The following is a 16,926-nucleotide window of genomic DNA, read 5'->3' on the forward strand; positions in this document are numbered from 1 at the left end:
CGAACAGGGACCAGATCTGCAGGAGGGAGAAACCCCTGCGTTTGCAGCTTCTCTAGCTAGCCATGAGATACGGAACACCTCTCCTACTCGCCTTTTTCTGGGCCGGAACGGGAGGATGAGCTTGGGATGCTAGCCATGTTGGAATGTCCTTTCCTAGCAATCTCTGTGGATTTTCTCCGCGTGGTGCCGAATGGGTCTGAGATCCAATCCCTTTAAATAGACGCTCTTCCTTGCATGGCCGGGGTGTTATTTGCCAAAAATACCCTGACCGTCCGCATTCTCCCAACACGTGGGAGCTGAAGACATAGATGCACAGAAGCCGAGGGGTGTGGCATTGAATTATAAGCCGGATACATTAATTGGAAGTCGTCAGAGGAGGAACCCGCCTTGCAATGCCGAAGACAATCTGCGCCAAACACCTCGTCATTGAAGCCTGGTTCGGGGGCTACTGAGAGAGTCCTGGACTAAGGGGTCCTCGGGTGTCCGGCCTATTAGCCATGGGCCGGACTGATGGGCTGCAAAGACATGAAGACCGAAGACTGCGCCTGTGTCCTGATGGGACTCTCCTTGGCGTGGAAGGCAAGCTTGGCGATCGGATATGTAGATTCCTTTCTTTGTAACCGACCTTGTGTAACCCTAGATCTCCCCGGTGTCTATATAAACCGGAGGACTTAGTCCGGAAGGGGAGGCTCATTACCATAGTCATACAGGCTAGACTTCTAGGGTTTAGCCATTACGATCTCGTGGTAGATCAACTCTTGTAATACTCATATTCATCAAGATCAATCAAGCAGGAAGTAGGGTATTACCTCCATAGAGAGGGCCCGAACCTGGGTAAACATCGTGTCCCCTGTCTCCTGTTACCATCGACCTTAGACGCACAGTTCGGGACCCCCTACCCGAGATCCGCCGGTTTTGACACCGACACCCATCATTGGAATATACAAGCCAAGTTCTATAATGAAAAATTCCCACTAGTATATGAAAGTGACAACATAGGAGACTCTCTATCATGAAGATCATGGTGCTACTTTGAAGCACAAGTGTGGTAAAAGGATAGTAGCATTGTCCCTTCTCTCTTTTTCTCTCTTTTTTTTATTTGGGCCTTTTCTCTTTTTTATGGCCTCTTTTTTCCGTCAGGAGTCTCATCCCAACTTGTGGGTGAATCATGGTCTCCATCATCCTTTCCTCACTGGGACAATGCTCTAATAATGATGATCATCACACTTTTATTTACTTACAACTCAAGAATTACAACTCGATACTTAGAACAAAATATGACTCTATGTGAATGCCTCCGGCGGTGTACCGGGATGTGCAATGAATCAAGAGTTACATGTATGAAAGAATTATGAAGGTGGCTTTGCCACAAATACGATGTCAACTACATGATCATGCAAGGCAATATGACAATGATGGAGCATGTCATAATAAACGAAACGGTGGAAAGTTGCATGGCAATATATCTCAGAATGGCTATGGAAATGCCATAATAGGTAGGTATGGTGGCTGTTTTGAGGAAGGTAAATGGTGGTTTTATGGTACCGGCGAAAGTTGCGTGGTACTAGAGAGGCTAGCAACGGTGGAAGGGTGAGAGTGTGTATAATCCATGGACTCAACATTAGTCATAAAGAACTCGCATACTTATTGCAAAAATCTATTAGTTATCGAAACGAAGTACTACGCGCATGCTCCTAGGGGGATAGATTGGTAGGAAAAGACCATCGCTCGTCCCCGACCGCCACTCATAAGGAAGACAATCAAAAAATAAATCATGCTCCGACTTCATCACATAACGGTTCACCATACGTGCATGCTACGGGAATCACAAACTTTAACACAAGTATCTCTCAAATTCACAACTACTCAACTAGCATGACTCTAATATCACCATCCTCATATCTCAAAACAATCATAAGGAATCAAACTTCTCATAGTATTCAACGCACTTTATATGAAAGTTTTTATTATACCCATCTTGGATGCCCATCATATTAGGACTAATTTTATAACCAAAGCAAATTACCATGTTGTTCTAAAAGACTCTCAAAATAATATAAGTGAAGAATGAGAGATCAATAATTTCTATAAAATAAAACCACCACCGTGCTCTAAAAATATATAAGTGAAGCACTAGAGCAAAATTATCTAGCTCAAAAGATATAAGTGAAGCACATAGAGTATTCTAATAAATTCCGATTCATGCGTGTCTCTCCCAAAAGGTGAGTACAGCAAGGGTGATTGCAGTAAACTAAAAAGCAGAGACTCAAATCATACAAGACGCTCCAAGCAAAACACATATCATGTGGTGAATAAAAATATAGCCTCAAGTAAAGTTACCGATAGACGAAGACGAAAGAGGGGATGCCTTCCGGGGCATCCCCAAGCTTAGGCTTTTCGTTGTCCTTGAATTTTACCTTGGGGTGCCTTGGGCATCCCCAAGCTCAGGCTTTTGGTTATCCTTGAATTTTACCTTGGGGTGCCTTGGGAATCCCCAAGCTTAGGCTCTTGCCACTCCTTATTCCAAAATCCATCAAATCTTTACCCAAAAACTTGAAAACTTCACAACACAAAACACAACAGAAAATCTCATGAGCTCCGTTAGTACAAGAAAATAAACCACCACTTTAAGGTATTGTAATGAACTCATTCTTTATTTATTTTGGTATTAAACCTACTGTATTCCAACTTCTCTATGGTTCATACCCCCCCCCCCCCGATACTACTCATAGATTCATCAAAATAAGCAAACAACACATGAAAAACAGAATCTGTCAAAAATAGAACAGTCTGTAGCAATCTGTAGTGTTCGAATACTTCGGGAACTCCAAAAATTCTGAAAAATTAGGAATACCTGAGGAATTTGTATATTGATCTACTGCAGCTGTAATTGATATTTTATCGCTCTCTGGTAAAAGATGATAATTATTTTCGTGAGCGCATACTTTCTGTTTTTATCAGCAAGATCAAACAACAATCACCCAAGAAGATCCTAAAGGCTTTACTTGGCACAAACACTAATTAAAACATAAAAAACACAATAATAACATAGGCTAGATGAATTAATTATTACTAAACATGAACAAAAATCAAAGAACAAAAATAAAATTGGGTTGCCTCCCAACAAGCGCTATCGTTTAATGCCCCTAGCTAGGCATAAAAGCAAGCATAGATCTAGGTATTGTCATCTTTGGCATGTAATCCATAAGTGGCTCTCATAATAGATTTATAAGGCAATTTAATTTTCTTCTGAGGAAAGTGTTCCATGCCTTTCTTTAACGAAAATTGGAATCTAATATTTCCTTCTTTCATGTCAATAATTGCGCCAATCATTCTAAGGAAAGGTCTACCAAGAATAATAGGACATGTAGGATTGCAATCTATATCAAGAACAATGAAATCTATGAGCACATAATTCCTATTTGCAACAATAAGAACATCATTAATCCTTCCCATAGGTTTCTTAATGGTGGAATCCGCAAGATGCAAATTTAAAGAACAATCAACAAATTCACGGAAACCTAGCACATCACACAAGGTTTTTGGAATCGTGGAAACACTAGCACCCAAATCACACAAAGTATAGCATTCATAATCTTTAATATTAATTTTAATAGTAGGTTCCCACTCATCATAAAGTTTTCTAGGGATAGAAACTTCTAGATCAAGCTTTTCTTCATAAGATTGCATTAAAGCATCAACGATATGTTTAGTAAAAGCTTTATTTTGATTATAAGCATGAGGAGAATTTAACATGGATTGCAACAAGGAAATACAATCTATCATAGAGCAATTATCATAATTAAATTCCTTGAAATCCAAAATAGTGGGTTCATTGCTATGTAAAGTTTTGACCTCTTGAATCCCACTATTATCAATTTTTGCATCAAGATCTAAAAACTCTGAATCATTGGGACGCCTTTTAACTAAAGTTGACTCATCTCAAGTCCCATATTTATCAAGATTCATATTGGAAAACAAAGATTTAATAGGAGACACATCAATCACTTTTAGATCTTCATCATTATTACCATGAAAACTAGAAGAACACGCTTTCACAAAGCAATCTTTTTTAGCACGCATCCTAGCGGTTCTTTCTTTGCACACATCAATGGAAATTCTCATAGCTTTGAGAGACTCATTGATGTCATGCTTAGGTGGAATAGATCTAAGTTTCAAAGAATCAACATCAAGGGAAATTCTATCCACGTTCCTAGCCAACTCATCAATCTTAAGCAATTTTTCTTCAATCAAAGCATTGAAATTATTTTGAGAATTCATAAATTCTTTAACACTAGTCTCAAAATCAGAGGGCATCTTATTAAAATTTCCATAAGAGTTGTTGTATGAATTACCATAATTATTAGAGGAATTACTAGGGAACGGCCTAGAATTAAAGTTTCCTCTATACGCGTTGTTACCAAAGTTGTTCCTACCAACAAAATTCACATCCATAGATTCATTATTATTCTCAATCAAAGTGGACAAAGGCATATCATTAGGATCAGAAGAAACACTTTTATTAGCAAACAATTTCATAAGTTCATCCATCTTTCCACTCAAAACATTAATCTCTTCAATCGCATGAACTTTTTTACTAATGGATCTCTCGGTGTGCCATTGAGAATAATTAACCATAATATTGTCTAGGAGTTTAGTAGCTTCTCCTAAAGTGATTTCCATAAAAGTGCCTCCCGCGGCCGAATCTAAAAGATTTCTAGAAGCAAAATTCAATCCGGCATAAAAAATTTGTATAATCATCCACAAATTCAAACCATGTGTTGGGAAATTACGTATCATTAATTTGATCCTCTCCCAAGCTTGTGCAACATGCTCATGATCAAGTTGCTTAAACTTCATAATATCGTTTCTAAGAGAGATGATCTTAGCGGGAGGAAAATACTTAGAGATAAAAGCATCTTTGCACTTATTCCATGAATCAATACTGTTTTTAGGCAAAGAAGAGAACTGAGTTTTAGCACGATCTCTAAGCGAAAATGGAAACAGCTTCAATTTAACAATATCATTATCCACATCTTTCTTCTTTTGCATATCACACAAATCAACGAAGTTGTTTAGATGGGTAGTGGCATCTTCACTAGGAAGGCCAGAAAAATGATCTTTCATAACAATATTCAACAAAGCAGTATTAATTTCACAAGATTCAGCATCGGTAGTAGGAGCAATCGGAGTGCTAATAAAATCATTGTTGTTAGTATTGGAAAATTCACACAATTTAGTATTATCTTGAGCCATCGTGACCAACAAACAATCCAACACACAAGCACACAAGAAGCAAGCGAAAAGAGACGAATGGAAAAGGGCGAAGAAAAGGAAAAGGTTTTCGAAAATCGTTTTAGAAGTGCGGAGAGGAAAATGAGAGGCGAATGGCAAATAATGTAATGCGAGGGAGAAGAGTTTATGATGGGTACTTGGTATGTCTTGACTTGGCGTAGATCTCCCCGGCAACGGCGCCAGAAATCCTTCTTGCTACCTCTTGAGCATGCGTTGGTTTTCCCTTGAAGAGGAAAGGGTGATGCAGCAAAGTAGCGTAAGTATTTCCCTCAGTTTTTGAGAACCAAGGTATCAATCCAGTAGGAGACAACGCACAAGTCACCTAGTACCTGCACAAACAATCAAGAACCTTGCAACCAACGCGATAAAGGGGTTGTCAATCCCTTCACGGCCACTTGCAAAAGTGAGATCTAATAAAGATAGTAAGGTAAATATTTTTGGTATTTTTGTTGTATAGATTGGAAAGTAAAGATTGCAAAATAGTAAACGAGATGCGATGTAAATAAAAGAGATGCAATATAATAAGAAAGATACCCGGGGGCCATAGGTTTCACTAGTGGCTTCTCTAAGGATAGCATGTATTACGGTGGGTGAACAAATTACTGCCGAGCAATTGATAGAAGAGCACATTGTTATGAAGTTATCTAAGGCAATGATCATGAATATAGGCATCACGTCCGTGTCAAGTAGACCGAAACGATTCTGCATCTACTACTATTACTCCACACATCAACCGCTATCCAGCATGCATCTAGAATATTAAGTTCATTAGAACAGAGTAACGCTTTAAGCAAGATGACATGATGTAGAGGGATAAACTCAAGCAATATGATATAAACCCCATCTTTTTTATCCTCGATGGCAACAATACAATACGTACCTCGCTGCCCCTACTGTCACTGGGAAAGGACACCGCAAGATTGAACCCAAAGCTAAGCACTTCTCCCATTGCAAGAAAGATCAATCTAGTAGGTCAAACTAAACCGATAATTCGAAGAGACTTGCAAAGATATCAAATCATGTATATAAGAATTCAGAGAAGAACCAAATAATATTCATGGATAATAAAGTTCATAAATCCACAATTCATCGGATCTCGGCAAACACGCCGCAAAAGAGTATTACATCGAATAGATCTCCAAGAACATCGAGAAGAAGCCATCTAGCTAATAACTATGGACCCGAAGGTCTGTGGTAAACTACTCACGCTTCATCGGAGAGGCTATGGTGTTGATGTAGAAGCCCTCCGTGATCGATTCCCCCTCTGGCAGATCGCCGGAAAAGGTCCTGAGATGGGATCTCACGGGTACAGAAGGTTGCGGCGGTGGAAAAGTGGTTTCGTGGCTCTCCTTATGTTTTTAGGGTATAAGAGTATATATAGGCGAAAGAAGTACGTCGGTGGAGCTTTGTGGGTCCCATGAGGGTGGGGGCGCGCCCTCCTGCCTCTTGGATGCCTCACGGAGTTCCAGACTTCCACCCCAAGTCTCCTGGATTGCGTTTGTTCCAAGAAAGATCCTCGCGAAGGTTTCGTTCCGTTTGGATTCCATTTGATATTCCTTTTCTGCGAAACACTCAAATAGGCAAAAAAACAGAAACTGGCACTGGGCCTCCAGTTAATAGGCTAGTCCTAAAAATAATATAAAAGAGCATATTAAAGCCCATTAAACATCCAAAACAGATAATATAATAGCATGGAACAATCAAAAATTATAGATACGTTGGAGACGTATCAGAAGATTATCTCTTCGGACCTATAGTTCTCTAGTGTGCTGGATACCACGTCGAGTTTAATTTTCCCCGAGCATCGTGCTTCTCGACTGGGGATAATTCCTCCAAAGGTTGTGTTACTTTGCTCAATGCGACTCCTGTCCATTTGCATTTTATTGAGCGTGTCCTCGTAGATGAGGTTCAATCCGCTGCCCACGTCCATGATCACTTTAGTGAGCCGAAATCCATCCACAATTGGATTTAGAACTAAGGTGGCTGGTGCTCGGACTGATTGGGCCCGTGGTTCGTTAGTGGCGTTGAAAGTTATCGTCATGTCATTCCAAGGGTTTATTGCAGCTACTTGGTTGACTTCGGCGAGGTCGCGGAGCGCCCTTTTGCGCCGATTATTTGAAGAGAAGGTCTCGAAGACCGTGAACACATTGAGATCGTTACCCTCGAAGGGGTACCTTGCTGGGGCAATTTCAGTGAGGATGGCCTCACCGCTTTTAGCCACCTGACAAAGTATCCAACATGCCCGAAGGCTATGTGCTGGTTCGGAATTCGGTATTGTGTGTATTTGGCAAGGCTTGTCAAGCCATTCATCAAGGACAGTCATGTGCCCTGTTAAGGGCTTAATTTTCTTGTCAGTGAACCGATGATCGGGTGCCCCGTGAGGGTGCATCCTTTTCGCCCGGCCGATGGGTGGCTTAAAGGCCCGTGGTTCCCACCGGGCTGTCTGGGCTTTCCAGGCGCTTTCCATTGCGCAATACTTCTGTACTATGTGAGCCAAATCTACAAAGTGCAGTGTGCGGCGTCGGTTGAGAGCATTGAGGATCCCCTCGTCCGTATAGTTGTGGCAAAAGACTGATACCGCATCATTGTCGCAGCAATCTTTAATCTTGTTTGTAACAAGTAGGAATCTAGCCCAAAAGTGATGGACTGTTTCCTAAGGTTGCTGTCGTATATACATTAAATCGCATATGTCCGGGGGACCGGAATTGCTTGGAGAGTATTGCTTGTGGTGGGCGGGTGGGATTAAATCTGACCCGTGGCCCACTGCGGAATCCGGGTTTTGAAAAATTTCTGAGTTCAATGGCCCAGGATCCGGAGTGTCCTGAGGGTTTTTAGGCTTAGAGCCTGGTTCTATGTTCAGAGGGCGGATAGTTTCTAGACGATGGGTGTCCGGCTCGCAGAGCTCGGAGATCCGAACATAGTTTGTTTTTAGTGTAGGGGGAGCGGTATCCTCACCTTGCTCTTCCACGACGGTCACCAGGTGGGTGACCGGTGGGGATATGATTTCTCTCTGATCGGGTTTAAGCCCAATCAGATCATAATATGTTGAGACCCCTAGGGGGGCGATGCGATCTAGCAGTTTGTTTAAAGATGAAACATCTGTCGGATCCATCTTATTGACGCCTTCGGGGTTGATGCGGAGATGATTTTTGGCAATCCGGGGGATTGCCTCAGCTTTATGGCCGGGCGGGCGCCTATGGTGAAATTGTCGATCTGGAGGATTTGCCCGGGAACTAGGGCTTTTCCAGAGGTAGTTTTGTCGTTGATGACAAGCCGAGCCATCGATCCTTCTATTGACAACACGGAGGAACTCTCAATGAAAGCACTAATGTCGGTGTCAAAACTAGCAGATCTCGGGTAGGGAGTCCCGAACTGTGCGTCTTAGGATCGAAGGTAACAGGAAACAGGGACATGATGTTTACCCAGGTTCGGGCCCTCTTAATGGAGGTAATACCCTACATCCTTCTTGATTGACTTTGGTGAGTATAGGGGTTACAAGAGTTGATCTACCTCGAGATCATCATGGCTAAACCCTAGATGTCTAGCCTATATGATTATGATTGCCTGTACAGACTAAACCCTCTGGTTTATATAGACACAGGAGGGGCTAGGGTTGTACAGAGTCGGTTTACAGAGAAAGCAATCTTCATATCCGAATGCCAAGCTTGCCCTCCACGCCAAGGGGAGTCCCATCCGTACACGGGGGAAAGCCCTCCATCTTGTATCTTCACGGCCCACGAGTCCGGCCGACGTCACATAGCTCGGACGCCCGGGGACCCCCTAATCCAGGACTCCCTCAATCGTCCTCTCCAACCATGGCTACTACTGGTCCTGGAGGGGATGGAGTTGTCCATGGTGATGGTGGCTCCCCACCCAACTCATTCCCGCACCTCTCATCTCCTACTGCTACAAAAGAAGAGAAAATTATTTGAATGAGGAAGAGAGAGATAGAGAGGAGTAGGAGGAGGAACTCACTGGTGGCCGCCGAAGTTGGAGCCGACGCTTGAAACCTAGATGAAGCTGCTCGTGCTCGTGCTCGTCCTACTGTTGATGTTGCTTCTGCTGCCGCTCCTCCTCCTCCTCGTCCTCCCCCGCATCGGAATCTGCAGAGCCCGTCAAACACGCAAGCCAGTCAGCGACCCTGGTGCCAAAACTGACGACGCGATGCGTGCATCGCGTGGTAGGAGATGAGTCGGCGGCGCGCGTCGCTGGAAGCAGAGCTCTCACCGCCACCGTCCTTGGCCAGCTCCACGAAGCCCCCGTTGGCGTCCCTCTGGACGCCGCCGCCGCCCTCCGTGGCGGCCCCGGCAGCGGCAGCGGTAGCCTCCTCCTCCTGGACATGGCCGTCGTCCGCGTCGGGAGACGCCGAGGGAGAGGAGGTCACTGAATTTGGGGAAGGTGCCGAGGTGTGAGATCGGCGGCGGCGGTGGGTGAAGATGGGAATCACGGGTGGGAGGAGAAGGAGAATGGGAGAGAGGTGGAGAGTGAGGGAGAGAGGAGGGATTCAGCCGAGGATATGGGAACTTCACCTACCTCGTACTTAGTAGTAGCGAGGGGTATAAAACCACGCTACTACTATCAACTTAGTAGTAGCGCGGGTTTATACCACTCGCTACTACTATGGCATGTCCAGGGGGCACGGTAGAGACCGCTTAGTAATAGCGAGGGTTAAAAACCCGCGCTACTACTACCAACTTAGTAGTAGCGAGGGGTAAAAACACGCGCTACTAGTAAGTAGCAGTAGCGAGGGGTATAAACCCTCGCTACTAGTAAGCGTCTGCCTATAAGCTTTTCCCTAGTAGTGGCACAATATGCACATAACACATATACTCAACAATAAGGAACTCCCTCCCTCCTCCCATGTCGCCTCGCTCGCGACCGGGAGGAAACCCTAGCCGCCGACGGTGGGGTCGCCCGCCTTCTCCTCCTCTATCTCGCCGCTGCCAGAGGGCGCGGCCAGGCGAAGCCTGGTCGGTGCCGGCGACGGCGAGGAGAACTCGCCACTTTGTTCGGCGGGCTCGGGACGGGCCGAGGCGATTGGCCCAGGGTGTCGTGCTAGCGGCTGGCACGGCAGCGCGATGGCGTGGCTGCGGCGTGGCGGGTCGTGTGCTGGAGGTGCGCGCCTAGGGGCCGATTCTGGTCTCGGCTCTGCTAGATCTGTCCCTTCGGGCGGTGCAGGTCATGGGTGGCAGCCCTGCCTTGTCTTCAGGCCGGTGGGGGTGCCACCGTGACAATGGCGGTCGACCCTCTCTCATCTGCTCCTTGGCTAGTGGATGTGGCGGACGGTGGCGACCTATTGGTGGACGCAAGCGGCTCGGCGGGTGTCGTTGGCTGGCCGGTGGTGGTGGGCCGCACCGGGGAGGGAGGGAGGGGCCTCTTGGTCCCTGTCCCTGGTGGCACGATGCGGCAGCTGCGGCGAGGTCGAGTCCGGCGGCTATGGCGAGGACGAGGTCGGCACCTGCGGAGAGGTCGAGGCCGGCGGCTACTGGCATCTCTCTCCCCTACCTGGACCTGACCGGCTGGGCCGTCTTCTCGCCAAGGGTTCGTTTTGGGGTGAAGGAAGTACCTTCTACCTCTCATCGGTCGGTTATGTCCATTAGCCGCTGTGGTGGTTGAGGAGGGGTCATGGATGCCCGGGTGCAAGCCTCGGCGGTGGTAGTCGTGTTACTTGTGGGCGAGCTGCGCGACCCAGGTGTGGGCTGGTTGCTATGGCCGCTCGAGCGGCGTGGCGGCCGGTGTGAGTCGGCAGCGCGCGTCGCTGGAAGCAGAGCACTCACCGCCACCGTCCTTGGCCAGCTCCGCGGAGCCCCCGTTGGCGTCCCTCTGGACGCTGCCGCCGCCCTCCGTGCCGGACCCGGCGGCCCCGGCAGCGGCAGCGGTAGCCTCCTCCTCCTGGACATGGCCGTCGTCCGCGTCGGGAGACGCCGAGGGAGAGGAGGTCACTGAATTTGGGGAAGGCGCCGAGGTGTGAGATCGGCGGCGGCGATGGGTGAAGATGGGAATCACGGGTGGGAGGAGAAGGAGAATGGGAGAGAGGTGGAGAGTGAGGGAGAGAGGAGGGATTCAGCCGAGGATATGGGAACTTCACCTACCTCGTACTTAGTAGTAGCGAGGGGTATAAAACCACGCTACTACTATCAACTTAGTAGTAGCGCGGGTTTATACCACTCGCTACTACTATGGCATGTCCCGGGGGGCACGGTAGAGACCGCTTAGTAGTACCGAGGGTTAAAAACTCGCGCTACTACTACCAACTTAGTAGTGGCGAGGGGTAAAAACACGCGCTACTAGTAAGTAGCAGTAGCGAGGGGTATAAACCCGCGCTACTAGTAAGCGTTTGCCTATAAGCTTTTCCCTAGTAGTGACACAATATGCACATAACACATATACTCAACAATAAGGAACTCCCTCCCTCCCTCCTCCAATGTCGCCTCGCTCGTGACCGGGAGGAAACCCTAGCCGCCGACGGCGGGGTCCCCCGCCTTCTCCTCCTCTATCTCGCCGCCGCCAAAGGGGGCGGCCAGGCGAAGCCTGGTCGGCGCCGGCGACGGCGAGGAGAACTCGCCACTTCGTTCGGCAGGCTCGGGGCGGGCCGAGGCAGTTGGCCCGGGGTGTCGTGCTAGTGGCTGGCGCGGCAGCGCGGTGGCGTGGCTGCGGCGTGGCGGGTGGCGTGCTGGAGGTGCGCGCCTCAGGGCCGGTTCTGGTCGCGGCTCCGCTAGATCTGTCCCTTCGGGCGGTGCGGGTCACGGGTGGCAGCCCCTGCCTTGTCTTCAGGCCGGTGGGGGTGCCACCGTGACAATGGCGGTTGACCCTCTCTCGTCTGCTCCTTGGCTAGTGGATGTGGCGGACGGTGGCGACCTATTGGTGGACGCCAGCGGCTCGGCGGGTGTCGTTGGCTGGCCGGTGGTGGTGGGGCGCACTGGGAAGGGAGGGAGGGGCCTCTTGGTCCCTGTCCCTGGTGGCACGGTGCGGCAGCTGCGGCGTGGTCGAGTCCGGCGGCTGTGGCGAGGACGAGGTCGGCGCCTGCGGAGAGGCCGAGGCCGGCGGCTACTGGCAACTCTCTCCCCTACCTGGACCTGACCGGCTGGGTCGTCTTCTCGCCAAGGGTTCGTTTTGGGGTGAAGGAAGTGCCTTCTACCTCTCATCGGTCGGTTATGTCCATTAGCCGCCGTGGTGGTTGAGGAGGGGTCATGGATGCCGGGGCACAAGCCTCGGCGGTGGTAGTCGTGTTACTTGTGGGCGAGCTGCGCGACCCAGGTGTGGGCTGGTTGCTATGGCTGCTCGAGCGGCGTGGCGGCCGGTGCTTCGGCAAGCGGTGGCGTTTCGAAGGTGGAGCGTGCGTGCCAGGGGACATCCCCTGCTCGGCTTCGGTCGGGCCGACGGCGGCGGCGTCTCCTTCCTGAAGGCGTCGTCATGGCTACTCTCCCCCTTCGAATGATCCATGTGAAAGCCATGATCCTTTGGATCCGGCGGCGACAGCGCCCGGTGTCGTTCCCCTTCTTGAAGGCGTCGTCTTGGAGGCCTACATTCACCAAGCTCAGCCTTGTCTCTTCGTGAGAGTCTGTCATGGTGGACTACTCATTTGTTGTATGCTTTGGAGTGTTGGGGTGATGTTGGTGTTCCTGTACCTGCTGTATCTGGCCGTGGTTGTGTTGTGTGGTGGTGTGGTGTGGTGCTGTGTTGTTTCCGTTGTTTGTATCGGTGATCGTTGCTTTATAATATAAAGCGGGCGGGGGGGGGGGGGGGAATTTCGGTAAAAACAAGAAAATATTCTAAAAAGAAACCTTGCAATAGGGTGTGTTTTATTCAGTTCGTGCTTTCCTTTTTTTGTCTTTTTTTTGCAGGTTATTCTTTTTCTTTGTCTCATCTGATAGATATGAATATATTTGAAATTTAAAGGGACATCAACTGCGAGATCGAGTTCACATTAATATATATAAGATTTATGTATAGTAAAACTGGCATTGGGTTGTAAAGGTTCATATATCCATCGGGTTGTTGCTAGGCTATAGCTGGGGAGAAGTTAGTGAGGCATTTAAACCAAATTCACATGAATTTATACTGGTTTACATATGCACACAACCATCAACTTAAGTCATTAGATAAGGAAAATGGGAGGAGAAAAGTAAGGATCGAAATATTTCAGATCAGGCTAGTTGCGATCATCAGTTCCTCTCCAATCATGGAGATATACTTGCTACGGTACCATTCTTGTTCCAGGAGGAAGTATTGGATGAAGAACAATGTATTCTTGCAAAATGATCAGAAGCAATCATCCATAGTATCCTGATACTACATTATAGTACTAACTTAGCAAAATACAACTATCTTGTACATGCCACAAAACTGAATTAGCAATCATGCATACTATCCCGATACATCGTATTTGCTTCCAAAGTTTACTAATGATCCTATCATGCCTATGAGAAAGATATATGTATGTCCAGTGACAAAATGTAGCCAACTCCATCTAAACTGCTTAAGTTTATTAAGGACCTCAAGCCTCTTTTACTCAAGAATGTAGGATACCTCATACACAGTGATAAAGGTGCAGAAAAACTCGGTTTTGTGAGCAACAAATATGTTTAGAAATACTACACCCTCCATCCCAAAGTAAGTGTCTCAACTTTAGTACAACTTTGTAATAAAGTTGGTACAAAGTTGACACACTTACTTTACGACTGAGGGAGTATTACTTATCTAGTAGTAATGTTGAAACAAGGTAAGAAGCGTGTTTCAGCTGTTTAGAAACAGGATTCCTGGCAAAGCCCGCACTCTTTTTCAGGTCCTTGGCCCAAATTAATGCGGTTAGAAAAATTACTTGCTAATTTGTACAAGGACAAGATAGATTTAATTTGAGTAAACTCAAACTTTAGTAACAGATCAACTACTAGTAGGCAACCCCATTGTGTTCTAGGATCATTAGCCGAACTTCAACCTGCTGGAATAGAAAATCACAGAAGTGCCTACTTCCTAGGTAGAAACCATAGTGCCTAGCGTACAGGTTGACCTTTCATAAGCATCGTACATATGCTACGTGTATGAAAAGAAATCTAATCCGCAACTAAACTTCTCATACTGTGGTATATAACTGAAAGGACAGTTAAGTTTCCAACACAAGCACGTGTTTCTAGCCCAGCTTAGGAAGGAAAGAAAAGAAACAAATTGCACAGGGCCAGAGGAGTTCTGGCGGATGGGATTACAATTTTCCGCAGTTTTTTTTTTGTTGCATTCCTACCCATTTCAGCAGTTTACTCTTTTTGCATCAACCCCATCTAGAAAATGAGCACAAGACAGTGCAATCTTCAGCCATCAACCCTGTCTAAGGCAGTCTGAAGGGGTCAGCCAGTGACAAATCGTGGATATGCTTGGTGACATGGTCATCAGTACAACCACTAGTATTCCTGAATTTAAATTGAGCATATCGAGAAGCTCTGTTTCCGACTTTGAGCAGCGCGCATTGACGAGCCACAAATTCATTGTTGTAGTAATCCCCACAAACTTGGAATTCAATTTTCTTTAGCAATTTCGCATACAAAATAAAGAACATGACAAACTCAATCTGTTGCTTAGAGCCTTTGAATAACTTAAACACCACTATGTACTCTCTGCACGTTGCACCGTGCCTATGTAATTCTGTACTCCCCCGGTGATTCTCAACAAAAAAAACACCACTCTCTTTAGATGGGTCTGAAGGCACACTGGATGTAGTGGGTCATACTGATGCTCATTTTGTTTAAACGTCCTATAGTGTGCGTGAAACTGCAAAACAGAAAAACATATGCATGTGTTAAAGCGTTGCTAACTAGACTAGTTCATATTTCAATCAAAGCATACATTTAAAGCGAGCAAGGATGAATACTCACTGTGACATAGAGCTTTTCCAAACAGGGGAACCACGTGAGGACGTCAAGAACTGCATGCAATTGATGTTCAGAACACCCGAGGGCCCAAACCTTCACAGTGCATATCGAGTTTGTCGAGCTGACGGGGCTCATTCCCTGAAGAAAACAATAAAACATCAAAAACAATTATCTCCATGTAAGAATGCTGAATGATGTCTGTTGCTGCTACCTGGAAGACCCAGAGTTCGCACGCGCCTGTTGAGAAAGGCCCAAATATCTGCAGTTTAGGCACCCAAATAACCCGGATAGTCACAAAATTATTCCGGTCACAATACGGTAATAATAACCTTTCAAGGCGAGGAGTATCCTCGAGGACCAATTCGGCTCTTTTACGAGATCCTTTGCGGAAGCCAATGCTCCTAAGAGTTGGCGAGCTAACACGGAGGCAACCAGTAGCATGAACTTCGAGCATGGCTAAGCTCTCCAAGGCATGGCAGCCGGAGAGCAAGCCATGGAACACATCCCCCGAGACCGAAACACAATCCAAGGAAAGCTGGTTGAGGAGGTAGAAATTCATGGAGCGTGTGATCGCGTCCGGGAAATTGCAACCCATTATCTTTGCAACGAGAAGTGTGGATGCGGAGCGGAACACGGATTGCGGCAATGTATAGCCGGTCTTATATCCAGCGTAATTGGTGATGTCGAGTTCCTGGAGGTTGACGATGGCTCGGGAGTCCAACCAGCTCTCCATCTCAGGGAGGTTGCCGTCGATCAGGTGCTTGAGGCAGAATCGGCGGGCAGGGCCAAGGTGTTGGGAGATTATCTTGGAGACGGTGGAGTGGTGGATCGCGGAGGGATGATGGTGCCCAGGACAGGGTCCGGGAGGCCCGATGATGACCTCGAGGTTGAGAGGAGCAGAGCGCCATAGGTGGCGCCATCGGCGGGAGAGGATCTGCGTGCGGCCGCCGTCCTTGGTGGGGAGTAAAGAGATGATGGTGCCCAGGACAGCGTCCGGGAGGCGGCTGATGAAATCGCCGGCATTCATGTCGCAGTCGCCACTCCGCGCCCGCTTCCGCGCGGCTCCATGGGACTTTCGCTCCTTGCGAGCGGATCGCGCCGCCGCTGCCTTTTTCTTCTCCATGGCCGGCGGCTGGCGAGACGGAGGGAGGGTTTGTGGGGAATTCGGCGGACAATGTTTGTGAAAACAAGAAAATCCCCTCAAACAAAGAGCAAAGAGAAGTTGTATAAAAAAGAAAAGAAAAGGATACAAAATAGAAACCTTGCAACCGGGGTGTGGGGGGGTAGGTTAGTTCGTGTTTCTACCTTCTGCTTGTCCAGATGAGCTCGATCCAGCACCGGCCATGGTGAAGTAGGGGTCGGTGATGGCAGAGAGATGGAGGCGGTGGTGTGCTTCCCGTGAGCACCGCGCTAACCCTAGATCGGTAGGGATTGTAGGTGGGGATTGTGGCAGTGATTAACCTCGTAATTCGTGCCCCGGCTCCCCACCTCTGTTTATATAGCGCGGGTCACATGGGCCCACCAATCATGGTTTGGTTGGGCGCCCCCGATCAGGGCGCGAGTCAGGGGCCCGTTTGACCCGTTGGGTTCGAACGGGAGAGAGATCAACTTAACATTCTCCCCCTTGATCTCAACTTTACTTTTAACTTTATACTTTCTAGTTTATTTGTTTCATCACATATTGATACATAGAGCATGTTTCATCGTCACAGCTTAATTGCCGATAGAATCATACAGCTACAACATACGTTATGTTCAGAAACAAATT

The 16,926-nt window shown here is 47.3% G+C and overlaps 1 protein-coding gene across 1 annotated transcript; it reads right to left on the reverse strand.

Moving 5' to 3' along the window:
* Positions 1–14,830: 14,830 nt before the first annotated feature.
* On the reverse strand, positions 14,831–16,602 carry LOC123143363 (putative F-box/LRR-repeat protein At5g02700). Its single transcript, XM_044562276.1, has 3 exons — positions 15,370–16,602; positions 15,162–15,296; positions 14,831–15,057 (listed from the first exon to the last, which is right to left on the reverse strand). Exons 1-3 carry the CDS (start codon positions 16,279–16,281, stop codon positions 14,893–14,895), a joined length of 1,212 nt encoding a protein of 403 aa, XP_044418211.1. The 5' UTR covers positions 16,282–16,602; the 3' UTR covers positions 14,831–14,892.
* Between the last annotated feature and the right edge of the window lie 324 nt (positions 16,603–16,926).

This window comes from Triticum aestivum, chromosome 6D (genome assembly GCF_018294505.1).
Source record: "Triticum aestivum cultivar Chinese Spring chromosome 6D, IWGSC CS RefSeq v2.1, whole genome shotgun sequence".
Lineage (NCBI taxonomy): Eukaryota > Viridiplantae > Streptophyta > Magnoliopsida > Poales > Poaceae > Triticum > Triticum aestivum.